Source organism: Hippocampus guttulatus, chromosome 13, assembly GCF_054856545.1.
Source record: "Hippocampus guttulatus isolate MCC_2025c chromosome 13, RoL_Hgut_1.0, whole genome shotgun sequence".
Classification (NCBI taxonomy): domain Eukaryota; kingdom Metazoa; phylum Chordata; class Actinopteri; order Syngnathiformes; family Syngnathidae; genus Hippocampus; species Hippocampus guttulatus.
This window is the reverse complement of record NC_141273.1, coordinates 10,277,067-10,304,978: the sequence shown is the minus strand read 5'-3', so window position 1 is coordinate 10,304,978 and position 27,912 is coordinate 10,277,067. Positions and strand designations below refer to the sequence as shown.

Here is a 27,912-nt window from a genome sequence, read left to right as displayed (position 1 = left end):
CTTCCTTCTCTCCTCTCTTCTCCAATTTAAAAAAATGTTTTCTGAACCTAACTCGCATGTACAATATAAAACGTAAATAGCGGGGTCGGTAGCGTTTTAAAATGCCCTGCATTGCATTCGAATGCGGCTGCGCAAATGAGGCTCGCAACCGACGCGCTGAGTGAGCGTGTCTTCGGTGTACAAGGATGATGTCATGTTTTCGAAGGCAACCTGCAACATCCGGGTCCTCCCCGAGTGCCTCTTCTCACCAACAGCTAACGGTAGCTAGCAAGCTGTCAAGTGGAGAGGCTGGGGCAGACGTTTCAGCTCCCCCCTGGCTTGGCTTCCCAAAGCCTCACGAAAACAAAAACGCTAATCTATTCCTCGCGATCGCCTCCTGAGATAATGTAACGCATCAAGGTCGTACCCAAAGAGAAACCTCCGCTCAAACGCCATTTCTATGCACTGGGTCTTGTGTGACGATTGCTCTTTGCTAGTCGGCTAAGCTACCCGAGCCTAAACCCAGTCAAAGCTCACTTTCGTCGCTGGACGTGAGACTTCCCGTCCCGGTGTGAACTCGAGCGTTGGTCATCGCCTCAACGTCTGTTGCTAGTAACCACTATTTTGGACATTCGGTAAGTCATGAAATGACTGTCGTTGAGCTGGTAACTTGAAGACTTGGCTAAACCTAGTCTCGTTAGCAAGGCCGAGGGGCTCTCCTTGCCTCGCGCTATGATAGGATACATTAGCTTAGCACAAGTTAGCCGTGAGGGACAAGGGTCAAGGCCCGCAAGTAAGCGAGGGTGTTTGTTTATTTGCTTCGCTGTCTTAGATGCGCTATTTAGCTTACGTATCTCGTTCATTAAACAACAATTGTTTCACATTCTCAACAGGTTCGCAATTGCAATGAGCGAACCGTAGCATGCATATCTGCCCAAATCGCAGTCATCGTTTAACTGGACAGTCTGTTAGTGACGCGAGCCTTAGCTCTGCGTGCTAGTAACGAATGCTTTGACTACTTTTATGGTCTTTCCAACGCCTTGAATTGGTCGCTACGAAGGTCGGTGATATGTTTCGTTGTTTTAATTAAAATGTACTTCCCAGAGTCGAGCCTTGGCCCCACTTTCCGAGTTGAACCTGGCCAGGCAGCGGTGAAAGGGCGTTTCAATTTAGTCCACACCAACAGTGTACCTAATATGTAGCCAAAATATGTACACGGGCCTTCTATTTTTAGAGCAGAGCATGCTGTTTGAACACCAAGTTGCGAGTCTATGGAAGTAAATATGTTTGGATATTAAATGAAGTTTTTTACACATGTTATTCAATTTAATCCCTTAAACGAAATTTGACATTCACACTGCTGTTTATTTGTGTGTAACACCACAGATAAGCAACGTTCACACTACAAGTCAACTGCATTTTTTTTGTTGCCCATATGTGACTTGTATTTGTTATTGTTTTTTTTAGCTCATGCAATGTGAGCAGTACAATTCAGATTTGAATGTATTTTTTTATTCAAAGCTGACTTTTATATTTAACTTTAATCCCACCTGAAACAAATCACACAGTCGGTATTTGTGGTAATTGGAGTAATTCCGGCGCGCAGACGGTTCAATTGTAACATGTAACAATGAGTTATGTTATCTAGAGTAGATGTCTCCATGAAATGACATAATCGAAGAACAAATGTCCATTTCGCCCAAGACACTACCTCATCCAATCTCCCTCTGTCAGTCTCCTCATGTCTTCAGTAGAATTTCTGGGGCTAGGTGCTCTCATGTAAAAAGGGCCTAGGACCGAGGAATTTGTGAATAGAGAAATGAGATGAGGCCTCGCATCCGGACCATGTTTGTCAGTTAAGCCTGAGACACGCAGTGTCATGTTTTGTGTGCATGTGTATGTGTGCACCTCAGTAGTAGTTAGGATTTTATTTATTTTTTTGCTACCATAGTACTCAAATTGTGACCCACCAGTTCCAAAGTCCAAGTCCTTACAGATGAGATACTGCTACCTCTGTACACAGTGCTGCTTGATTTAAATATCAAAACACATGCCATATGTCTTTCCACAGGTTTCAAGAGGGACATAATGGGGGCATTTCTGGACAAACCAAAGATGGAAAAATACAATTCCCATGGTGAGGGTAACAGCCTGCGTTTTGGGCTGAGCAGTATGCAGGGCTGGCGAGTAGAAATGGAAGATGCGCACACGGCAGTAATTGGCTTGCCTCACGGTCTCGACCCCTGGTCATTTTTTGCTGTTTATGATGGGCATGCCGGCTCTCAGGTGGCCAAGTATTGCTGCGAGCACCTGTTGGAGCACATCACCAGCAACTCAGACTTCCAGAGTGCTCTGCAGGAGGATCCCTCTGTGGAAAGTGTGAAGAACGGCATCCGCACAGGTTTCCTCGAGATAGACGATCACATGCGAACCATCTCAGAGAAAAAGCACGGCGTGGACCGAAGTGGCTCCACCGCGGTTGGCGTGATGATATCACCGAGCCACGTCTACTTTATTAACTGTGGCGACTCGCGAGGACTCCTTAGCCGTGGGGGTGCTGTGCACTTCTTCACGCAGGATCACAAACCCAGTAACCCTCTGGAGAAGGAGAGGATCCTGAATGCCGGTGGCTCAGTCATGATACAGCGAGTTAACGGCTCCCTGGCTGTCTCTCGGGCCCTCGGAGATTTCGACTACAAGTGTGTGCATGGGAAAGGCCCGACAGAGCAGCTCGTCTCTCCTGAGCCTGAAGTTTATGCAATCGAGAGATGCGAAGGGGATGATGAATTTATAATTCTTGCTTGTGATGGCATCTGGGATGTCATGGCCAATGAAGAACTCTGTGACTTTGTCCGGTCACGGCTAGAAGTCACGGATGATCTTGAAAGAGTCAGCAATGAAATTGTTGACACTTGCCTGTACAAGGTAATGCCATGTTGACCAAAAAAACAATACACCTGTGTGTTCTCGCAGTCAGTCTAACCGCTCTGACCTTTTTTGTGTTTATTTCACAGGGTAGTCGAGACAACATGAGTGTTGTTTTAATCTGTTTTCCTGGTGCTCCAAAAGTTTCTTCAGAAGCAGTAAAACGAGAAGCCGAGTTGGATAAATATCTGGAGTCAAGAGTAGAAGGTAAACACAAGAAACCAGGAAAATGTTGACTCGGGATAAATGTTTCGGTGGATGAAATTAATTTGTGCTCCATTTGAAATGTCACCTCAAATATTGTATCTTTCTGTTTACACTCTGGATTGAGTGGAATTAAGGCCACGTCTATTACTGTTTGGCTTCAAGTAGGGGCCTCAGATCTATCTAAGATGGTGCTTTAGGTATTGCCGGGGAAATGTGCCCTCCTGGTACAATAATACAGCTGTGAACGTTCCCAGTTGTCTTTATAACATATCTCTGAAAAGCTTTTGTCCAAATATCCCACGCATCATACATTACAGTATTCTTTACACCTTCTGTTTCTAGCCTGGCTGAAATTAGCCTCTTATGACAGGGCGGTTCAGTGTCATGAAATGAGCTCCCTCCAAACCATCAAAGCGGTTAGGGGTGGAACTACTTGTTGGGCCCTGTGATGTCCATGCGAGACTCCATTAATACAGTAAAAGCATCAATTGCATTTTCACTAGCGACAGAACTTCATTACCAAATCCCAGGCAGTGCAACATATGAAAACTACATTGAAAAGAAAAATGAATTGATAAAACAGGACAAACAAAATACACGTCAGCATGGTCTAACAGCCAAGCAGCCAGTGGAAACTTGGACAGAAGTAACTTCAGAAGATCTTTTACTCTTGTCACCCTGTCTAGGCAAATTTGTCAATGATAAGTGACACAAGTGAACCCACAAACTGAAAACTCTTAACGTACGACACTTAGATATTCCATTCACATTGTAAAAAGGGAGAAACGGTTTCATTTAATGAATCGGCAGACATTGTGCCTCCTTCAAATGAACTCCTGCTATGGTAAAGTAAATAAATGGGGTATATTACAATAACACATAAGACAGATTGTTTTGTGTTTTATAATGGGTGGTTTAAATGAATCAAATTAAGATGAGGTTTAATTCTGTCTTTGGGTCTCTGGAGTGGCATTAAAGTGTGAAATTACACGATGACACTCTTGGCGAGCGGCCTAGTTCTCAAAATGCGCCTGTCAGGATTAGATTTTGACCCGACTCTCTGACATTGCATATGGCGGCGGATCTGTACAATCATTGGCAAGTTACTGTAAATTGGCAATGCAGTTATTATACCGCATATCATGCACAGCGATAGGTGTTCCCGATACTGTATCTTAATTCAGCATTATATATCGCTGTCAATCATAACATACCACACACTCATTGTAAGTGTAATGCTGTAGCACAATTAAATTATTTTACGACTTACCAGAACATTTTTTTTTTTGGAATATTCATTCATTCATTCATTCGTCCTCTGATCTTCTTACTGTATTACCTTAATCACACTTCATTGCTGCTCTTTGCTTTTACAGTACTTTCTTTCCTTGTTGGGTTGCAACAAAATTATTACTTATCTTAAATCATCTTCCCCTCCCCCCATTGAAATTAATGAAAATGCCATAAATTCATCCCAAGCTTCTTCCCCCGAAAAATTCAATTTTAATCATGAAAATAGCACTTTATAATATTTATCAAAACATAGAATAATAACATACTTAAATAGAACATAGAGGAGGAGAATGGACCTCTACCACTACTGTTGGTAAGATGCTGTAAACTAAAGCAAAAAATAAATTGGCAGAGTCTTGAAAAATTCGAATTTCAAAGTGCCACTATAATATTGCTCTGAGAATTGAATATTCCTCATGGGATGAATTTGTAATTAACCTAAACTAGCTGTCAACTTTGTGAAAGAGGCTATGTCTGTGTTTTTAAGACGGAACTTAACACTTTTTTTCTGACAGAATGATCTAAATCTTGTGCACACAAGTTAATATTTCTCGCAGTTGGCAGCTCTAGCTGTTTATTAATCAGTCCACTAAATTACACTGTTTGGAACGTCACCAGGATGAAACAATTTGTTTCGGGGAGTAAATGTCATGCCTCCCAAAAAAGTGAATGTCAAATTCTAAATGTTTCCCACGCAGTCCCCACTTGTAAGGGATGGTATCATCTACACAGAGTTTGAAGCTGGAATTCACTCAAATACAATAATGACTAGGCAGCTTTCTTTTTCCTTTAATCACACAAAGAAAGCGTACAAACATTAGACTTAATATTCTATACACGATGCCATCATGTTTTAAACTCCTGTAATGATAAAGAAGTACACCAAAATGCAGCCTAAATAAAAATACATTGTGTGAAACTCAACCTGTTTTCATGAAATCTTAAATTGTAAAATCGAGTGTGATGTCAATTATTTAAGCATATTTATCAAGTAAAATTTTTAAAATCTATTTTTAATTTGTTCCTTGAAATTACCCAAATTTACCTATTTAAACATGAGCTCTATTTTAACATGAATTACTGTACTTTAAAATCCGAATCACATTTTTACTGGTCAAATCAAATTTCAGTGACATTGATACACATTATGATTTGCTTACCCTTCAAAACAGTGAAATGTTTGACTAGGAAGTTAAAATCATGCTACAATTCAATTACTGAATTTATCCCGCAAAAACCAAGATTTAACAGACCGCACGTAGCTCGCCAACCAACCCCGTGGCTAAAGTAGCACAAGCACAAACAATGAATTTGAACTCCAAGAGACTCATCAGCATTTTATCAACTGCCTTTTTTGTGTTTGCAGATGAGTTTATTTTGCGTACCCTTTGGAGTACTGACAAGAGGGTGAATGTCCTTTTTGTCTGCCTGCCGCTGTCTGCTATTCTATTTTAATTACTTCCACCTGCAACGTGCGACGTTATTTTATAGAGTTCAGCCAACAGCTATGCAGTATTTGTCCTTCCGGTTTGCTGTAGCTCTTTGGCCATTTTTGTAGTTGTTTTAATAATAATAATAATAATAGTACATTTTATTTGAAAGTGCTTTTCATCACACTGAAAAGACACTTTACAAGAGCTTAAAACACAGGATAAAAATGTGCACTTAAAACAAGCATACATAATTTACAAAAGCACATTTAGATGAACAAAAAGTAAAATGGGTAAAAGAGATTAAAAGGTATTAAAAGCATTGCGGAACAGATGAGTTTTCAAGGGATGATTTGAAGGATTGAAGGTCAGTACAGTTGCGGATGTGTTGTGGTAGAGCGTTCCAGAGGGTGGGGGCGGCGACAGAGAAGGCTCGGTTTTGACAGCGAAGGAATAGTTCCTTGAGAGACTATTTCTTTTCAAATGTGCACAACACACATTCGAGTCTTTTAGGAGCCCAATATTCTCGAGCCATCTGTTAGTTTCCATTTGCAAATATTTATGTTTGACCTTCCTCTGTGTCCAGGAGTCTTACTTGTTATTTGTGGGGGGGGGGGGGTTTCCATCAGACATCCTCAAAAAGCAAGGAGATGAAGGCGTACCAGACTTAGTCCACGTTATGAGGACGTTGGCATCTGAGAGCATCCCCAACCTCCCTCCCGGGGGAGAGCTTGCAAGCAAGTATGTGACCTTTTATACTTGGAATGAACAGGAGTGCTGACTCACCGTTTACCATTTTTTAAAAAGTTATCTTTTCTCCTCTCCAGACGAAGTGTTATTGAAGCTGTGTACAACAAACTCAACCCCTACCGAAGTGATGACACAGTAAGTATCCCAGTTTGTCCCTCCAAAAGTCTTTTTACTCATTGAGGCGTTGGCTTTGGTTGAAGTACGCATGCTTTTTGACGCGTGACTGTAAACGTTAACTACTGTTGCGCATGTTAGGTAACACTTTTTTCCCAAGCACCAAGTAATGGATCTGAAATGTTATTGCAAAAAATATTAACTGTATGTACAAATGTAGAATATATAACTCATTTGTTATAATTGCATTCACCGTTATGCAAGAAAAAGGCCAATAATCCTTGAAGGGGAAGCCAACCCAAAAAGGTTCCTTACAGTAATCGTCTGTTTTTTTAAATTGAGCCAGTGATTGGTTGGTACCTGAGCCTTGAGCAACTGTGATGTAATTTTCAGTCCACAGCAGCTGGCAAAATGGTCGCCCAATGAGATGGACAAAAATGTGCGGATTTTACCACTCACCTCATGTTTCCCAAACAAAATATTCATCAGAATGCGATGTTTGGGCGAGTGGGGTGACATAGAACATATTGTGTCAAGAACAATTTTGGGTTGACTTCTCCTTTAAATCCTTTTGAAGAGCAAATAGGTGAATTTCTTTGCACATACAGCATTGGTGCATTACCACCACTTTCAGGCCACCAGCGGTAACGCACCAAAAGTATTTTCCAACCACTAAAAGTCAGCATAATTAGGCAACAGGGATTTGGGGTGTCAGTCCAACCTCTAACATTAATATATACAAGTTGGACCTGAGTCAAAGTGGGAGAACCAGCAAAACTATGAAAAAAAAAGTGTGACTTATTCAGAAAAATACATCTTGACTTTAATTCGGGCTGCAACTGCAGGTGCTATTGCCAGGTTGAGGTATTACACATGAAAAAAAAATTGAAACCGTCTTTTATTAGCAATTATTGTTATAGAATAATGGTTGCATTGTCATTGAACAGTATGGATAACTCTTTTTTTTCCCTATTATATAATGGAGTACAATAACTGTCCCATGGTAATGTTCTTGATAGCATTTTTGAAATGCGGAAATTCAGGCAAATTGTTCCGGAAGGGAATTTCAGTCAGTTGGCAGCTCTACCACCTGTGCAATCACATTTTGTCAGTTCTTTCTTGTTGTTTTGCTCCTCTCTCAATAATTTCCTTTTGTTTCAATTGAGTTTTACAGGTTTTAGTTCCCATGGTAGAAAGTGTTTTAAACTGATTTCTTTTTATTTTGTTGTCTTTTTTTATCACAAAAGCCATACCTTTGAACAGGGGTGTGGTATTGACGATAGCCACTATAACCACATATCTTTACTCAGCACTCCTTTCAGTCAAATATCACACAACCAGTTGATACCTAAATGCATAGCCACATTATATCCAAATGAATTTAGGTTTTTCCTCAAAATGTTGGTCAATACTGACTGAATTTTAGTCCTATCACGCTTGCCGATCAACGCCAACTATCATGGCACTGAAACACGCACTAATTTTGGACACGGGTATTATATATTAATAATATTTTTCCTGAGATAAGGAATTTGAACGGGTCGATTTTTGAGATTCCCTGTGTTATGTCCATTGAAGAAGTCAAGTTGTATTATCTTTTATCATTCAGACATTGCAAAGATGTCTCTTTGCGCTTATAGCATTTGAATGAATGACAACAATTTCGCTGATTGTATGAACGCCGATATTCAGTGAGGGAATCAAGTCAAAAGTCTGAAAGTCCTTGTTTACCATTTGCAGACTTTGTCTTTATGCTAAGGTGGTGTATTGAGTCTCGCGAGCTGCATACCCTGTGGCTCTTAACCACAAGAAAACACTAAAATACCACATTTGGTCATATCGGAGTTGAAGAAAAAGCATAGACTCGTATGTACTGAACTAGACTCAACAAAGTCTACTTTCCTCTCAATTTTCTGTCTTTTTATTTTATTCCAAAGTTCACATAAATGTGCCTTCTTCTCATGTTTTTCTCTGTTGTGGTTGGTAGAAAAAACATTTGAGTTCCGTATCACCATGTGGCATCCACATCCACAAATGCTACACAATAACATACTGAAGGGCCATTTCCAAAATCCCGTCGAAAGATTTTTCCATCCAAATATATCAAGTTGACTTTCCGTTGGCTGCCTCATGCATTTTTTCTTTATTTTTTATTTTTTGGCTGTAGAGAGCAAGCAAATCATTAAAAAGTGCGCTGTTTTTGAACTTTGGTTTTTCATCTAATTTGAGCAAACTGGTCCCTTTGAGGTCCTCAGTCAGTTTGATATTTGAAAAAATGAGGAGTCCAAAGTGCACCAGCAACTTGTAGGTTTTAATTTTCGCAGAGACTTTCAAGGCTTACAACATAAAGCGCCTTGCTGTTTTCTAAAGCGGAGCAGATTGATTGCTTGGCCCTGCCTTGGCTTTAAAAAAAATCTAATTTTTGACCGTTCCGATGTTTGCTTCAATCTCACCACTCCCATCGTGTCATCATCCTTCCAGAAAAAAAGCTATGACGGTAGCCAAACGTTTAATGTTGAGTGCAGCAAAAACTGGTAATGTTCCACTCCAGCCCTCTATGGCAGTGGTTCCCGATCATTTTATTTTATTGCATTTATTTATTTTATCCCCGGAAGCTTTTTGTCATACATTCCCCAAAAGTAGAACATAACACAACTGATGATTGAATGAAAGTTTTATTTTGTCCCCTTAATTTTCACGTTTATTTTTCGGGCATTTAATACAAATTCATTATAATGAAAATAAATATGTAATAATAAAAAACAAAATCAAGTTAAATAAGAAAATTGCAATTGTTCCATATTTTCCACACAAAGCTGGAACTCATTTGAATAAGTAACAAAACAAATTGGAGTGCACACATACCATTTTATGAATGGGCTGAGATTTACTCACCATCTTGGAAATAAAATAGTTCATGGGTCCATGTACCCCATGAAATTTGTCCAAGTACCCTTGGTTGGTAAAATTGTATCCAATTAATCGATCCTAAAAATATTCAATCGTGACAGCCCTCAAGAGCTGTATCAAATTTTTTGCCTTGACAAAGACAACAGGGAACAGTTTTGGTCGGTGCATATATCATATTAGAGCCTGAACACCACCAAAATGCAGTGGAACCTCTAAAATGGAACACAATCCGTTCCTAAGGAAGGATCAGTGTTGATCAAGTTCCAAAAGCAATTTTCCCATTGGAAAGAATGTCACTTGTCACCACTTGTCTTGCAAGTATAACTGCAATTCAGTAAAACACAAGGCCAACAAACAATGAAGCCACCTTAGCCCTGACAACACCTGGAAGATGATGCGGGTGATTATGGCATGTGTCTCGAAAGGTGATTGTCTTCACGTTAAACTGACTTTGCCGTCTACATTGCATTCACTTTTAAAATTACCGGTAAAATATTATTGTCGTTTTGGGCACATTATGCTGAACGACAAGGACAGAAATGTGTGTTTTCCTCCGTCATTACAAAAATCATCTCATTAATTAGAGGCTTGGTTATTAATCCAAGTAAATTTAATTTCAGGTGAACCTGAATATTTGACTGAGTAAGTCATGTTTCTCAATTCGAGTAGCTTTTGCTCAGCGAATAGACAAACTAAAATGTTAATTTTCCATCAGGCTTCGACGTGCACAAACAAATTACTGCCATTTTTAACCAAGGGCAATCACTCCGATTTCCAGCTACCTTTCCGAGGGCTCCAACTCTTAAATTCAATTAACACGTCTTGAAACATTTGACACAACACAAAGAAGTGTATTGTTAACAACTCTGCCAATTTTTAATGGAAAAAAAATATGTCTATAATGAAGCTTGAAAATCATCCAAATCTGTTTTGTCTTCTCAGCTCTCAAACACTGTCGGCTTGTCCACTGAAACCACGCCTTCTTCAGTGGTCAATCAAATATCACACGTCTTTCATATGGTTAGATTGGCCTACATGTCTGAGCCTCAGAAGCTAGCTAGCTAACTCCACGCTGTAAATGGTAGAAGTGGGTCAGGTACCCGCTAATGCGAACAAAGGGTTAATGCTGTATCTTCACAATTGAGTACAGTGTTTCCTCACCTATCGGCGTTAATGGGGACCGGGCCACGGCTGCGATAAGTGAAAAACCGTGAAGGAGGGTTTGCGCCCCCCGCCCCCCTCGGAATTTTTGTGTTAGTATATGGGGTACCAGCATGTTTCAAATATATCAACAGTGATTATACTTTACATATTTGAGACAAAGACTACAGCAGTACACATGTCTACTTAAATCTTGAATGATAAAACCTTGTGCAGTAATTAACATTCATCAGCATTGCCTTCTGAGAGAGGCGAAGAGACTTGTTTTGGTGGCGTAGAAGGCAGCTCTCACTTTACGCTCTGTCGGCGTAGCCGCTGTTAGCCTCCAGCTAGCTCCTGGCCAGCTATCCGCGCGAGGCCGACTTGTTTATGATAAGACAATTTATCGGCATTGATGAGGAGGAGGCGAAGAGAGAAGCCCAATCACCCCCCTCTCTCTCTCTCTCTCTCTCTCTCTCTCTCTCTCCTGCCACACACGTAACAAACAAGAGACAGTATGCCAGAGGGAGGCAGGCAAACGATCAGAGAGTCCACAGTGTGATGAGACACAAGCGAAAATGATGCAGTATCTCAATGGCATCAAAAGTGACCATGCGTTGCAATGATGGTACTGATATTACCAAGAAACATGAAGTCGTTGCTTTAGGAGGCCACAAAATAATGTGGTGTCTTTAAACGCTCACTGTTAAAAAGTCACTGTTGCTGATGCATGAGATTTCCTTCATAAAACGTGAGCAGTGCAATGTTGGGGCCTCCTCGTCAGTAAACGTGCGCATTACCCTTCAGTATGTTTTTTTTTTATTTTTATTGTGTATACTGATGGAATTGGGACCTGCGTCTCAAGGGTGTTGTCCTTCCTCTCCTCTCTTGTCAAGGACTCAGCGTCCACAGATGACATGTGGTAACGCAGCGTCGCGCCACTAACACAGCATACCGTTTACAAACCACCATCCTCTTCAAGACCCACAGCAGCTCAGCCCAGCTCAGCAGTCTGTCTTGTCGTCACTCTGAGCTTTTGGTTTCTAAGAAGGGAATTTCATGGGAGGAGAAGGAGGAAGAGGAAGAGGAGTTGCATGCACACAAACGTGGAGATAGTGCAGCGCCAGTCCACTCTGGAGTTCAGGACCACCCCCCACCCCCTCCAACTTCCCCACCCAGCGTCGTGTCTCCCCTTTATGTTCACCCATCCTAATACTTCCCTTCTAAAGTCAAACATAACAAATGTATCCACACGGCTTTCTTACTAGAGGTAAGATCGGGCCCAAAAAATCCAGCCCGGCCCAACCCGGCCCGCTGGTATTTAAGCCCGACCCGGCCCGAGCCCGACCAATTAACTTGATTTCCAGGCCCGAGCCCGAAGCAAACCCGAAATTTCCTATTTTATTTGTGATGACTTTGAAGGAGGAGGGGTGATTTGTGATCACAAATTAAAGCCTGTCTTTTGTCACGAAATCTAAGATAAACAAGTCTGTATAAATATTTACATCTTTTAAACATGTATTTCTGTTTCTGCAGAGGGTACATTAACCGACAATTTTCCATCATTGACGGAATTTTTTTTAAGAGTTGTAGGAAAAATTTCAGATTGTTCATCATTTTGACGGTTTGGAAATTGGGCCATTAACCCCAGCAGCAGTACGTCCTTAAGAATCTAGCGCGGCACTTTAGGAGAGAGAAGCAGAGAGACAAAGAAAAACAATGACGGCTGGATAATAGACAGAGACAGGAAGGAGTTCTTTGAATTGTCATTGCAAGAGTTTAGTACAGTTCGTGTTGTGATGAGGCCACCTCTGTTTTTTTGCGAACCCCGGTCTCTCGTGGCCAAAACTATTGACAGCCTCGAAACGAGAAAAAAAAAAAAAGTCAGCGAGAGAGAAGCCCGGCCCGACCCGAAGCAATGATTGACATTTTAGGACTCTCGGGCTCGGGCCGCCCGATCTTACCTCTATTTCTTACCCCCCAATAATCAGTTTATGTAGTAGGTTTGTTTGGGTTTTTTTCTGTTGTTGTTGCTGTAATTAATTTGATTCACATTTCCTTGTGTGCGTTTGTATATTTCTGTTTTTGTGAAGTGCAATTGTCCTGTACAAACAGCCTGTATTTAATGCAGCTTGATTAAGTTAAAAAAAAAAAAGAAAAAGAAAACCTTTTTATGCACTATTTGCCTTTTCCTGCTCTTCTGGAATTTTAACCCATTTCTTCATAGTGAATATTACTGCTTGTTCTCCGGGCACGATGCCTCCACGCTTTTACTTTTCCTCTCTCCTCAGTTGGTCTATGCTCCTTAAAGAAACGGGTAAATTGTATAGTTGACAGCACAGTAAGCTCTATATCAAAACCATTTACCACCCTAATTATCCCCTCCATGTGCTTTTTGGAAAAAAACAAAACATGTATTTTATTTTTGTATGCATTTTTTTCTGTACATGCTCCAATAATAACGGCAAAGTGTCATTTTAAAACAAAAGCCACCTATTTGACTAGATACTTGCAAGTGTGCGTGGGTGCTTGTGTGTATGTACGCGCACGCGTATCCTTGTTCGTCACACGCTTCACACACACCAGGCTGTTTTTTTGGGGGGTAGGTGGGGGGGTTACAAAGCTTTGGTGTGCCCTTTCCATATCACATTTGTATTCAGAGTGTGATTTGTGCATGCTCTTTCTGAACAATTTGACATTTATTAAACCAAGTTTTATTGTTTGTCCCAAGGACACAATCCGTCTGTTTTGTGGATGTCTTTCACAAGTCGTACAGTGGTTAGATTTTTTTTTCTTCCTAACCACGTTCTTTCAGCTTTATGCCAACCGTGTGTGCGTGCGTGTGCGCGCAAGCTGTTCTCTCTTTCTAACTTTTGTGTGGCACAACCGTTGACATCCCAACTTTTTAAAAATGTGTCCTCTCCCACCGACCTGGTGAGTGGGGGCGTATCTTAAAGATGATATTGTAATTGGACTGATGTAAACACTTGAGCACTGATTATTTTATGGTGTGACCTCATAGGATCAACTGTTGGCTCAAATACTTTAAAGGCTGTCTTTTTTTTTCTCCTTTTTTTGGTTTTGGGTTTGGGGGGCATTCATACCAAGAACAAATCCGCTGATTGTAAAGTGTCGCTATGGTTGTGGACAGCATTTTTTTTATTTTATTTTTTGTGTATTTGTTTTTCTTGGGGTATTTCTGTGCGCCCAAGGCAGGCAGGCCACACGGTCTAGTTTGCTGCTAGCGCCAATGATTTGTGTGTGTTAACCTCATGTATCACACCCCCAGCCACCTGCTTCGTCATTGACGATTTTTTTTCCCCACTCACAAGGCAGATACATTTCTTCAAGAGGAAAGGTCTTTATTTCTCCTTCATTTTCTGCTATTTTATGCTCTAAAATTGCATTGTGGAAATTAATGTATGTATATATTTTTGACTATTAACATCCAAGGAATAAATATGTTGTTTGAGTTAGATTTTTTCTTTTCTCTGCGGACAAAATGGGACTCTGCTTTGTCTTGGGGTCCTTTTTAGTTTAGTTTGTAAAACTACTATTGGAATCCTTCCTTTCATACGGTAATCTCCGGTTTTCAGGCAGTTCCAGTGTCATAGTAATAAGATACTAAAGATTTCTTTCAAAATGACAATCCTAACTCCACCTTGCTTGTCGTGGGTCGCAAATTCTTTGACTCAATTCCTTCCCGAGCCACTTTCTAACCTGCTGTGGTGGCATTATGGCCCCCCCAAAAAAGCCCATGTGTTATACGTGACGGAAATCTCACATTTTTTACCCACTGGTGGTGCTGTAGAGTCCATGTTGAAGCAGCTACGTAGCTTACCGTCATGTGCATCGATGTCAACGACCACACAGGGTACAATTTAAAGGTTCAACAACAACAACAACAACAAAGACTAATGCAGCAAGCTATTGTGGTTGTTAAATACTGTAGTGTGATGAACTATGGCCTGAAGTGAATTGACCTGAAAGACAAAGATGATGATGAAGACAATTGTTGCACGTAAGCAACATGGTTTAAAGGTTGTGAATAATTCTGATCAAGTGGTGGCTCAGTAAACTATAAATATCCTATTGCGTGTGTGTACGCGTGTGAGCAAATAACACACATTTTAAAAAGATGGAGAAAAGAATTAAAGACTTACAATCATGACTTTGGGTGTTTGAATGCAGTGTTTTCAGATTTACACGAGAATATCCATTTATTTGGTAGCTCCTCATTGATATTTCATTGAGAAACGTTCATGGCATTTGTGTTGTCTGGTTATTTTTTTTTTTTGTTGTTTTTGTTTTTCTCCTGATACAAGTTGGGGGAAAAAAAAAGAATTCCACCTGCTTTTCTGTCCGCTCTTACCACTGAGAAGCCTTTGGCTTTGCTGATTGTAATGAAAGAATAACAAAGTGACTATTCAGTATCGCTCGTGTTGTAATTAGTTTTGAAGAGACTTGGCCATGATACCTTTAACAAAAAAAAAAAAAGGTGTTTGGCTTCATTCCGCTTGTCAACTTTCCATCACATGGCTTTCACTCCCAAAGCCCCATCACAATTTTACACCCCCCCCCCCTCAAAACTAAATCCCGTTTCATTTACCAGAAACCGAAAATACCTCATTTACCTTTATTCATGGTTTTTGTATTTTATTCTCTTGCACAAAGCATTTGATGTGTGTAGTTACGAAAATAAAGATTTGGATCACGAGTAAAACGTAAAACTTTCAAAACAAGTACAGATATAAGAACACGAATGATGTTAATTTGAAACCTCCTGAGCAGGGTTCCCACGGGTCCTTAAAGTTCATAAAAAGTTGTAAAATTATGTTCTTAAATGTCCTTAATTTTCAGGAAAAGCTTCTAAAATCAATAAAAATCCTTACAAATTAACCTGTGGTGTTCATTTCATTTGTGTATGTCATTTTCCCCATCCTTCCAATTAATAGTCAGAAAATGCGCCTTTGCCCTCAAACCCCGCTGTCGGGCTACATGCCTTCCTGGTTCCTGCCCTGCTTGTCCCGCCGTCTCCCGATCACTTCCAGTGATGATCACGTGATCACTTCGGGTCATTTCGGGCCAATTTGACATACAGTATGTCAAAGAAAGGGTTAGCTGATTGCCTCTAAAAATAAAAATGTGCCCTTCCTTTGGCAGCAATGATTTGAACATTAGCTCAGTGATATGTGGCTTTCTGTTCATTAAATCCACCGTGAATCCCCTGCTGAATGAAGAAAAAGTCCTTAAAAATGGCTAAAGTAGCCCTCCAAAGTCCTTAAAAGGTCCATAAATAAAAAGCATGTGGAAGCGTGGGAACCCTGCTGAGTGACATTAATCTCCGATGTTGGGACACTCACAAATCGTCAGTAGTATCCAGCGTTGGAGGTTCAACTTCATACCAAAGTGTTCGGGTCACACTGAAAACAGAGTACTTGACAGAAGAATATTACAAAAGGAAACCTAGGTGGAAAAAGATTTATTACGATTTGTAAAGAGACCCCCCCACCCAAAAAAAAAATCTGGAAATAAAAACACAAGATTACAAATATAAAACTTGGATTATAAGAATTATTGGTGAGAAGCTGACAATTTTAATAGGTGACTTTATTCTTAAAATTTAAGTTACATAAAACTATGTTAATACTGCAACTTTCTGTGCTAATATTGTCGCCATTTTCTTTGATCTTCCAATTTTTTTATTTGCACTATTATGTCTATTGTTGCAACAATATAATTGCCGACTGTTCTTGTAACTTAACATCCTTTTTTCATAATGCGTCAATTTTCTAATTATATCACAATTAGTTTGTCATCTAATAGATATTCATTGAATTTTTGTCGTAATATTACGGCATTTTTACCCGAATATCATGACTTTATAGTTGCAGCAATATGAGTATTGTAATATGACTGTTCTGGGAATATGATATCATGATTTTTTTTTTGTCCCCATTTTTCTCACGACATTCTTGTAACATTAAATTTTTATGCGTAGCTATGTAAATGTATTCATAACGTTACGTTTGACTCATTCATTCGTTTGCAAAACATTTGGCATGTTGCCACTATTCTCATTAAAGTACATTGGGGGAGGGAGGGGAACTTTCTATTTAAAAGATGTGAGCGAATCGAACTGAAACGTATCAAATTGTTCCAGTAAAATATATTGAGATGCATATGAAATAGTCTTTTATTGGAGAGATGCACACCTCCTATATACGTGTGTGTGTGTGTGTGTATATATAATATGCTGTATATGTAATTTGACTTTGATATTTCAGTGTGTCCCTAATACTTCTCTGTAACCAAATGTTAAATGAGGTTCAGGTGTGAGTCACTGCCATAGTCGTAACCACTGTTGCTCTGTGTGTCTAATCACCTTTTCTCGGACAGAAAATGTCATTTCACACACCCCCCCCCCCCCCCCACCACCAAAAAAAATGGTTAAAAGGTATCGACAGTTCCCATTGTCAGCCTCGGCTGATGTGCCCTCTGTGTTGTCGTAAGGGCGATCAGATATTTGAATCGTACTTGCTGGCACCTTATTGTACATAGATGTACCTTGTTTGTAGTGTTTGCAGTGAGGTTCATTTGCACCCCCCCCCATCCTCCACCCCCATCTCCCCCACTGTCCAGCTCATAATAAGCTCACCGATTTGCCTTACCCGCTCTCATCATGTCGCCCTTCTAGTTACTTGTTGAACAAAGCCCAATGAGGAAGACAAACGCTGCTCATGTTCACGCTAAGGTACTTAAGCTATCGAGGAGGGGGAAAAAAAAGTGACACTTTTTGAAAAACAACATTGAAATCTTTATTTTATTCTTTTTTTTCTTTTTCATTCTGGAGTGTCAAACAAACACTAGTGTGTTCACAAGGTGACCTCGAGAGCATTGCAAGTGTCTGCTGTGCTATATATGAATACATTCAAGAATAGCTTTGGAGTGTTGTAGATAAGTATTGTCAATATTGATTCAAATGCTTCTTGGAGGCCCCCCCTGTGAGTTCTTTTATGACTACTGTATATTTTCTATGATGTTTCAGCTCCAAAGGAAAGACAAAAAAAATAGGAAACTGTTGGGGGAGGGAGGTGTACTGTTTGTGTTGTCAGTTGAACAAATTGCATTCCTTGCTTGTAGATTGATGCGTTTCTTTCCTTGCTCCTGACATTTTCTACCCTACTTTTTTTTTTTTAGCCTTTAAAGTTTGAATAAAGTTTCTAGTTTGCAGAATGTATTACCAAATAAATTGGTTGTCATCTTGTATCTGTCATTTGATGGCTTTTTTTTTAAGTTGTTGAACACGGAGGAGGACATGCTTGCATAGAGGACAGAAGTAAACATACGAAAACCTGAGTATTATCCACACGTGCATCTCAGTAAACTAGAATATTGTAGAAAACCTAATTTCTTTCACTAATTCAATTTCAGAAGTAAAACTGATATCATTAGCCTAATAGCAAACTTGCCGAACCCGGTACAATACAACACAGTTTTTAGCACCGCGCATTGGTATTTTTTTTATTGGTAGTTATAAGAGGTGCAGTGGACAGCTTATCAGGTTATCATTATTTGTACATGAAAGGGTTAAATGCAAAAACCTTTTACACCTTTGGAAAAAAAACAGGCTAGTCTGCATAAAATGGTTGTCGTTCCTGAATGAGAAATGCTCGATTTTTAGCGAACGGTTCTAAAATTAAATGTGAAAAGTCACCACTTCAATCATACCTTTGTGTGGTGGAGAATTAAAGCAACATTGCAAGACTTAAATTGTCCTAATGGTAACATAAGAAGCAAACTGATGTATGTGTGGACAGTATGACTAAGAAAAGATCATGATGCAAAAGCGTTTATTGTGTGTACCGGGGAAAAAAGGCATTTTTCCAACTCCAAACGGTAAAAAAAAACAAATAACAAGAGGCTCATCTCCCAAATACTTTTGCTTTTTGAGTTATTACAAGCCTTTTTCCCCCTCCCATCTTCTTGGCGCCTCTTTTGTAATTTAATGTTCCAGTCTACTAACGATTCCACACCATTTTGCTTCTACGTGCTTTGAGCCCCTCCGTCTCTCCCTCCCCTCCCTGCTCCAAACGCATGATGGTGTTGTCTCATCAGGAGTGGCACTTGTCTCGTCTCGGTGCTGAGAGGGCGGGTCAGACCAGTCCACTGCCAGCGGGATTAAGAAGCATGGGAGGGCTTATGGCTGAAAATGTCAGCATAATGTCACGAGGCCTGTTAAAAGGTCAAATATTCAAATGGTGCTCAGTGGTGAACAGTTAACACATCAGGTTGTACAAACAGTTACTTTTGGCGGGCGCAAATGCCACCTTCACACACTCCCAATCACAAATGGAACAGCGCCCAACAAGTTGATTGATAGAAATGTTCGATGGACTATGTGTTAGAAACACATGTAAACAATAGTGATTAACGACCTTAGCAACTTGCTATTGATGGGATAATGAATTCTTCTGTACACCAATTGAGACGCTGTGGTGTGACCTTAAATGGGCACTTCATGCTGGAAAACGCTCCAATATGGCGGACTAAAAGCAATTCTGTGAAGAAGAGTTGGCCCTCCGCAGCGAGGTGAGCGACTCATCACCAATTATCCCAAATGTTTGACTATAGTTATTGCTGCCAAGGGTGGCAAACCATTATTAGGTTCAGGGGGCAATTACTTTTTCACATAGGGACAGGTAGGGTTGGATTTTTTTTGTGTCCGTGTGTGTGTGAGAAAGAAACATCATAAATCGGCATTTCGAAACTGTATTTTGTATTTGCTTGGATTCTCTCTGTGTGATATTAAAATTGGTTTTGAAACGTGTGTGATAAATATGCAAAGAACACAGAAATCAGGAAGTGGGCAAATACTTTTTCACTGCACTACATATTTGGTGCATGGACATGTAACCCAAAAAAAAAAAAAGACCAACCGATACAACTGCTTTCCTGCTGGCGTGGCATCTTCCCAAAAAAAAAAACACATGAACGGCGATTTCAGAAGCGTCTGATGCTTCACATGTTTCTCTCTTTGTTTGCATAATCGCGTTGCCAAACTCCCACTGCCACCTGTGCACCTTGAATAAACCTCAAACCACCGGATCCGGGCATCATCAAATGGGGCTGACTCCTCATCCATCTGCCTTTGTTGAAGTGCATGTCATGCTCTGTTTGTCGTGAATAGGAAAAAAAAAACCCAACAACAATTCAGCTCGCCTAATTCATCTGCTCCGCATCAGTAAGAGTAGGGGCTGTCAGGACACACATCCTCTGTGAACTTTGTTGCACCAAGAGCTGTAATATGTTTAGTAATGACTTTGAAATTAGGGTTTGATTCAGCAACAGGTTGATTTTTTTTCTGAAACCTCAAAGCTCAAAATTACAACATTTAAATTGTGTAAGCTTTTATTGTGAAAACTTCAAAACAAAAAAATGAAAATATCTCAAAAATCCGATCAGATAGAAAATAAGCAACTAATTACTGAGGGCACAGTATGCTAGCAGCAAGCTAGCAGACTAGTCTTAAGGCAGTGTTGTTTGGTTGTTTTCAATACACATGTACCGTATTTTCCGCACTAGATGTTTTGGGGTATAAGGCGCACCTTCAATGAATGGCCTATTTTAAAACGGTTTTCATATATAGGGCGCACCACATTATGAGGCGCATTAAATATAAGTGACAGTAGTGGCTGCCATTGCATTATGCATCCACTAGATGGAGCTACGCTAATGGAATACGATAACAAAAAAATACAGCTTTATTTATGTAGAGCCTTCACAACCGGTGCAGCTGTAACAAAGCGCTTTACAGAATATTTAAAATACCACATCCGAGACATCAAAATATTGATCCATATATACGACGCACCAGATTATAAAACGCGCTGTCAGGTTTCGAGAAAATTCAATGCTTTTAGCTGTGCCTTATAGTGCAAAAAAATAGGTAATTCTCTGTTTTCTTATGACAGTAAATTTAAACTGGGAGCCATATTAAACTGCCTCAAGGGTCTTTTTGATGAATTGTTCACCATTTGCCAAACTGATGATGAGAGTGAAGCAAGTTCACAAAAAAATAAATAAAACAAGTGATTGGCAGCTGCTTTGTTGAAAAATCTCAACATTTGGGTCACTCTTATCTCAAGGCATCTCCGAAGATGGACATTTATTTCAGAGTTGAGACATATCACACAAGGTCAGAATCAAGCCCCAATTATGGTACCCTACCCGCAATCCCTCTCGCACTTCTCCATTTCCTCTTCCTTTGAGTTGTTGCCTGAAGTGCATTTGTCAGGGGGCGCCCAAGTTTTTCTCACTTGGTTGCAGTGATTCGATGATTAATGTACAAACAAGCATATCAAGCATGGCTGACATGCTCCCACCCCCGAACCTTTCAAAAGATACTGACCACCATGTCCCCCCCAGCTCGTCGCGTCCCCTCATGTGTGACCTGCATGAGGTGGCTTACACAAGCCGCTGCAGTGGGAATCCTCATTATCCTTCAACTCTGAGACACGGCTCACTGTAAATGAGGACATCAAATGATGCGGGCTCATTAAGGAGCCGCAGATCCGCTCATTAGCATCGGCACCTTGGTCCGTTTGAGCCTCGATCAGCATTGGCTCCCAGCACCGAATTGTGTCCTCTCATTGCCTTCGCGCCGACTGGAAGACTTAGGATTAATGTCAACTCCCGCCAGAGGGTCATCTCGGCTTTGGCGCCGGAGCTGTGGAATTTGTTGACAGCTGCCCGCCATCACCACCACTCGTGTTTTGTTGCTCGCGGCTTTTGGTTCCAACCGATAGGCAAGATGCTGAGCCGGTACATTCGGGGTGAAGTAAATCGCTGCCGGTCTCTCGATTGCTCCCGCATTCTTTGTCATAACCAAGTCGGTCTAACAACTTTAAAACAAGGCTAGAAATGAGAAAAATAAAGACATGCGCGAATATTACAAACCCATTTCCCAATGAAGTTCTAAGTTTATGATTATTTGCTCAAAACGATCAAGCTTACCAGTTTGAACATGTTTTATCTTTGTAGTGTATTCAATTAAACACGATGATTTGCAAATCATTGTGTTCTGTTTTTATTTATGCTTCACAAATTGCCCCAACATCACCGCAATTGGGTTTGTAGCTTTCCCACTTGTAGAATTTGACTTCACTATCGGCCACCTTGCCGCAGCGGCAGTTGTTTTCTGTCCTTCGTTTTCTTTAATAACTTGTGTCTCCTGAGAGTGGTTGTTATTGTCTGATTCTGACTTGCATCACTGTTGAACTGTTGTTCGGAGATGACCCTGAGGTGAACCAAGCCGATACCGTGTGTGCTTTACTTTCTTAATAACCACTTACTTGGCTGGCTGTGAATTTGGCCCTTCAGTGGGGACATGTAATACCGCAACAATCACATAGCAGTTATAGAAACCATCAAAACCATATTAAAATGCAATACAATAACACACGTGCCCAATCAGAATCAGAATCAGAATCATCTTTATTGGCCAAGTATGTAGAACACACAAGGAATTTGTCTCCGGTATAACACGCTGCATTAGTATCATCGTAAACAAGAAATCATTGAACCATTTTAGAGTAACCAGTAGCAGTATTTGTAGTACAAGAAGAGTGACTACGTCAGTGACTGTTTAAGGAGTTAATGGCTAGAGGGAAGAAGCTGTTTAAGTGTCTACTGGATTTGGTGCGCATGGATCTGTAGCGTCTGCCTGAGGGGAGTAGCTGGAAAAGGTGGTGGGCAGGGTGCGGGGGATCCAGGAGGATTTTCCGTGCCCTTGTCTTGATTCTTGCAGTGTGCAAGTCCTCAAGAGTGGGTAGGGCGGTGCCAACGATTTTTTCCGCCGTCCTGTCCGTTGAAGTCGGATTTTGTCCTTTTTTGTGGCGGCCCCAAACCAAACCGTGATGGAAGAACACAGGATTGATTCGACGACTGCTGTGTAGAACTGTCGTAGCACCTCCTGTGGCAGGCCATGCTTCCTCAGCAGCCTCAGGAAGTACATCCTCTGCCGGGCCCTTTTCAGGATGGAGATGGTGTTGACTTCCCACTTCATGTCCTGGGAGACTGTGATTCCCAGGAACTTGAAGGTCTCGACGGTTGACACAGTGCAGTTGGATAGTGTGAGGGGCAACTGTGGAGAAGAATGTTTCCTGAAGTCCACGATCATCTCTACAGTCTTGAGCGTGTTCAGCCCGAGGTTGTGTCGGCTGCACCAGAGCTCCAGCTGCTCCACTTGTTGGCGGTACGCAGACTCGTCGCCGTCTTTGATGAGACCGATGACCGTGGTGTCGTCTGCGAACTTTATGAGTTTGACAGCTGGATCTGTTGAGGTGCAATCGTTTGTGTAGAGAGAGAAGAGCAGTGGAGAGAGGACACATCCCTGTGGGGCTCCAGTGCTGGTGGTGCGTATTGATGATGTTGTTGCTCCCAGTCTCACCTGTTGTGTCCGTCCCGTCAGGAAGCTGAGGATCCACTGGCAGATCGTAGGGGACACACCGAGGTGGAGAAGTTTGGGGGTGAGGAGTTCCGGGATGATGGTGTTGAACGCAGAGCTGAAATCCACAAACAGAATGACATATCATATCATATCATATCATATCATAGAATGAATATTTATAAAATAAAAGAGACCTACGTTTTTTGTTTTTGTTTTTTTGAACTAGCTCATACTCATTCGAGATGCTGGTGATTAAATGTACTAATTTGTGCAGACGCTTACATATATAGACATGTTTTGCTAGTTGGCTGTTACAAAACCCTGACGTCTTCAATGGCCAGATCGCTCGCCTTATGAGGTCCAATTTGAAATCTGATTGGTTAAAGAAACAGTCTCATTGCTAAGATAGTTGAAGTGACATCACTGACTTTGGCCTGCTCGTCCGCCATCATCAGTTCGTCATTATTTCAGGACGGCCAAGTCCCATCTGTTGTCAAGCTCACACTTTGCCATTATTTTAACCGTGCTTCTGTAATTGCTAAAATACAGTTTGTCACACTATTTTAGGAGCCTCAGTTTAAAAAAAAAATGAAAATGCTCACAAGGGTACCGGCACACAACTTGATTTCTTGAGAAACATTATTGGACCAAAAATCGAAACACGTAATTATACTATTTTCAGAATACTGAAGCCGTGTCCACACTGCATTTCTTTTGTAACAAGTTGAAAAGTTTGAACAAGTTAAAACTGCACCGCACAAGTGGGCACCTCGCGACAACCTTTCTTGATGAAAGCCAGCAGCAGGCTACGGATAGCGATTATCAATCAAGATAAAATATGGTAGAATATCCAAATATAATTTTTTTAAAAAAAATCAACCATTAGCATACATTGGCAACATATCTTTATTCATTTTTGAACACAATTAACTGCAATACAAATATCAAGACATTAACCTAATGTACAGCGTGTGGCGGTGCGTGACACTAAAGGCGGATGGGGGGGGGGGGGCAGTAAGCTATTGTCAGAGTGATACGGTCGCTGTGGGGCGTATTTCAGGTATGGCCGGAGTTGGTGATCTTTATTTAAAAAAGTTTTTGGATTCAAGTGCACTAAGCAGCTTTTCAATATGAGGGTCTGTTGTTTTGAGCACTTTCTGTGGTGTAAAAAAAAAAAAACAAACCCTGCCCCCAAAAGTCAAAACTGTTCCACATTTGGGGCTGTGACTTTGAAGGGTTCCGCTGTACAACAAACTGTTTATCATTATGGAAGTCTTGTGATGGATTGTGACATTTTGGATTGTGCCGCCTGCACAAAAGCCACCGAGGGCCTCACAAAAGAAGGCTGCATTGTCTGCCGAAGGGCAAGAATGAGATGAAATGCAATTATATGCTGAATGACATTTTTCTAACAACCTCGTCATCTCTCGACAGTATAGGTGTTATTGTCTGGAGGCGCTCCTAAAGGCGCCGCACTATTTCTGTACCTTTGTGGCCATCTTCTGTCAATCTATAGAAGGAATTTTCTTCATCCCTTTGTGCAAGACCACGCATTGTCGTCTACTGTATTGATGTCACTCTTGGGAAAATTGTTTGTTTTTGGTACATACACAGCCTTTTCTCATATCCAGCGCGCTGAAGTGTCGTGTCACGGCTCTGTGGCGTTTTTCTGAAATACAGTGATCCCTCACTACTTCGCCGTTCACTTATCGCGGTTTCAGTGCATCGCGGATTTTTCAAAAGTATTCACCCCCCCCCCCAAAAAAAAGCAAAAATGCCGCAAAAAGTCCACGAGAGGCAGAGCGAAAGTCAGCAAAACAACAGTGAGTCACATAGAGCAACATATACAGTACTACATGTATATTTCCTGTTTGTTTACTGTATTTTGTTATTTATACACTAACCTAACCTAACTTATACTACATCTTATACAGTACATGTATGTAAATATATATATGTGTATATATATATATATATATAAGTAATGTTAATTATTATAAATATTTACTTCTCCATGGATGTATACCATTAAATTTGGCCTTATAAATATTATATATATTCATACACATGTACATATACCAGGCGGGCCGGTAGTCCAGTGGTTAGCACGTCGACTTCACAGTGCAGAGGTACCGGGTTCGATTCCAGCTCCGGCCTCCCTGTGTGGAGTTTGCATGTTCTCCCCGGGCCTGCGTGGGTTTTCTCCGGGTACTCCGGTTTCCTCCCACATTCCAAAAAAAAACATGCGTGGCAGGCTGATTGAACGCTCTAAATTGTCCCTAGGTGTGAATGTGAGCGTGGATGGTTGTTCGTCTCTGTGTGCCCTGCGATTGGCTGGCAACCGATTCAGGGTGTCCCCCGCCTACTGCCCGAAGACAGCTGGGATAGGCTCCAGCACCCCCCGCGACCCTAGTGAGGATCAAGCGGTTCGGAAAATGGATGGATGGATGGATGTACATATACCTGTACAGGGGGTGTACCTACTTTGCGGATTTTTCTCTTTCGCGGGAGGTCTCGGTCCCCATTAACCGCGATAAGTGAGGGATCAATGTTTGTATTTGTGTATTCATTGGGCATCTTCAACACTTGATGCGTTTGAGTTTGGTTTTTATGTAAAGTACAGCGTACACCTCTGTGGCGGGTGGTGCATTTGGCCCTTGAGTGAGGATTCACCCAACTAAATCCGCCGCTACCACTGCCACCACGTCATAAATACACAAAACAGCAATACTAAAACAAAAACACTCATCTCCTTGAGCCACGTCCATCATCTGAAGCAGTTCAGAATCAATATTTGCAAGCCAGCCAGGTCCCCGTCGGCTGCCAATTGCGGGGTTCCGCCGTATAGTTTGAACTCGTAATGTGTGTTCGGGCCTTGCTCTCCTTCGCCTACTCCGCCGACCAGACTCTTGCGCATGATGTCTGCGACGTGCCAGCATGCAGCCAAGTGCCGGTTGAATCATTCCTCGAGCATGCTTCCACTTGGCTTCATCTCCCATCGCCAGAATTCACTTCCACCCTGCTCTTCTCCTCCCCAGGATTCCGACATCCTCATCTTCCGTGGTTTCAGCTAAAAAAACAACAGCTAATCGGAACATTTTATCAAGCCTCCATTGCCATCACTTCCTCCTGTGTGAAGTGTGAGTGTGGCTCATTTTTACATCTGCCCTGACTGACCGGTCATTCAACATTTCATCCTTGTACTGCATCTTTTTTTTTTATTATTATTAATTATACCCTGTGACTGACACGGGACTGGACTCGTCCAGGTTGTACTCCACCTCTCACGGACCAGACAAACACACTCGAAAATCGATGACTGGAGATTGATGTTCATCACCGGGATTGTAATTTGCAGCAAGGTATTGATCATATCGTATATGAGGGAAAATAAAAATGTGAATATCTTCCTAATTAAGTTGAATTACATTATAGTGCAGGTGTACTTAATGTTGTGGCCAGTGAATTGTATTGTCTTGCAGCTCTGTTTGCCACTGCTTAACAACATTCCAAACAGTGGCTTCAATTCTGGCTCCGGTACTGTGTGCACTATTGTAATTCTATTGTTCTCCTTTATCAAATGACAACTTCTTCGAAGGGGTTGCTTTTAACCCTTTCAGGGGCAGCGGTCGCTACAGTGGACAGCTTATCATGTTATCAGGTTACAGGGCGCATGAAATAGTTAAGATGGCACATTCCGGCCAGACAGACTCGAGCCATCAAAATATTCCATGCTCATTTATTAAACTCAACATGATTGATATTTTTCCTCATGAGATGATTTTATATGTTTTATGTCACCCACTAAGTAAATGAATTAGTAACCATTATATACAGTGAAGTAGTTGAAGTTGAAATCAAATTTTACCTAAGAGCTATAGTATCCAGACTAAGCTACTTTCCACCCCCCACTGCAATGTAAAGCCGCCCCCCCCCCCTCACTTCAGCAAGATGGTTTTGATCCGTGGAGGATTGATGGGAACGTTTTCTTCAAGTGTTTGTGTTCGCAAGTAAACCTTGAAATCAATCTGTGCAAACGTGTGTATTTTATGTTTACTTTCTGGGTGTGAGATTTCAGCGGCAAATGAGACGAGAGAGAACTCTTGAAACAATTTCAAGTGGTTAAGCTTTTTCCACACAAGCTTTGTCCGCTCATAAAATTAATTTGCAGGCATCACATTGTGCGCACACATTGGTGATCAGTTGTCATTGTTTTGGCCATACATCCATAGAAATAATTATTAGACACCTTGTTTTCTTCACTTTTTTGTTCATTTGAAAACCTTGTCCCACAAAAGCTGTACCATGTGACAGACAGAAAAGAATACATGGAATGAAGCACCATTTTTGACAGTCCAATGCCAGAGCTATTTATGGAAGAATTTGTGAAATGACTGATTATTATAATGAAAACTTTTGGAAATTGTCTCGAACGTCTCTGAAATTCAACTCTTATCAGCTGTTTTTCTCTGTCATCATATTTGTCCTAGCAAATGAACCTTTAAGTTGTGCCAGGCTTTTAACATGAAATAAAAATAAATAAATGGTCTATAAATAAAGGATGGTCTAATATATATATATATATATATATATAGTAACTGTGCATTATATTGCCTCCAATTAGTGCAAATACCTTTTTTGTTTTAAAGAATATTTAAATGGAAAAGTGACCGATAAATACCGTGTATGAATGAGCAGATGGAGTGAAATTTG

At 40.9% G+C, this 27,912-nt stretch overlaps 1 protein-coding gene across 2 annotated transcripts; it reads left to right on the top strand.

Moving 5' to 3' along the window:
• The first annotated feature begins 219 nt into the window (after positions 1-219).
• ppm1aa (protein phosphatase, Mg2+/Mn2+ dependent, 1Aa) lies at positions 220-27,730 on the top strand. 2 transcript variants are annotated; one of them, XM_086126805.1, is made up of 6 exons: positions 220-614; positions 2,051-2,904; positions 2,994-3,111; positions 6,464-6,575; positions 6,662-6,719; positions 26,238-27,730. In XM_086126805.1, the coding sequence occupies exons 2-6, from the start codon at positions 2,068-2,070 to the stop codon at positions 26,271-26,273; spliced, it is 1,161 nt and encodes a 386-aa protein (XP_085982931.1). In that variant the 5' UTR covers positions 220-614; positions 2,051-2,067; the 3' UTR covers positions 26,274-27,730. The 2 variants fall into 2 exon arrangements, with proteins under 2 accessions (XP_085982931.1, XP_085982932.1); XM_086126806.1 differs by lacking the exon at positions 26,238-27,730 and adding an exon at positions 11,645-14,919 and having other exon boundaries at positions 222-614.
• The last annotated feature ends 182 nt before the right edge of the window (positions 27,731-27,912 follow it).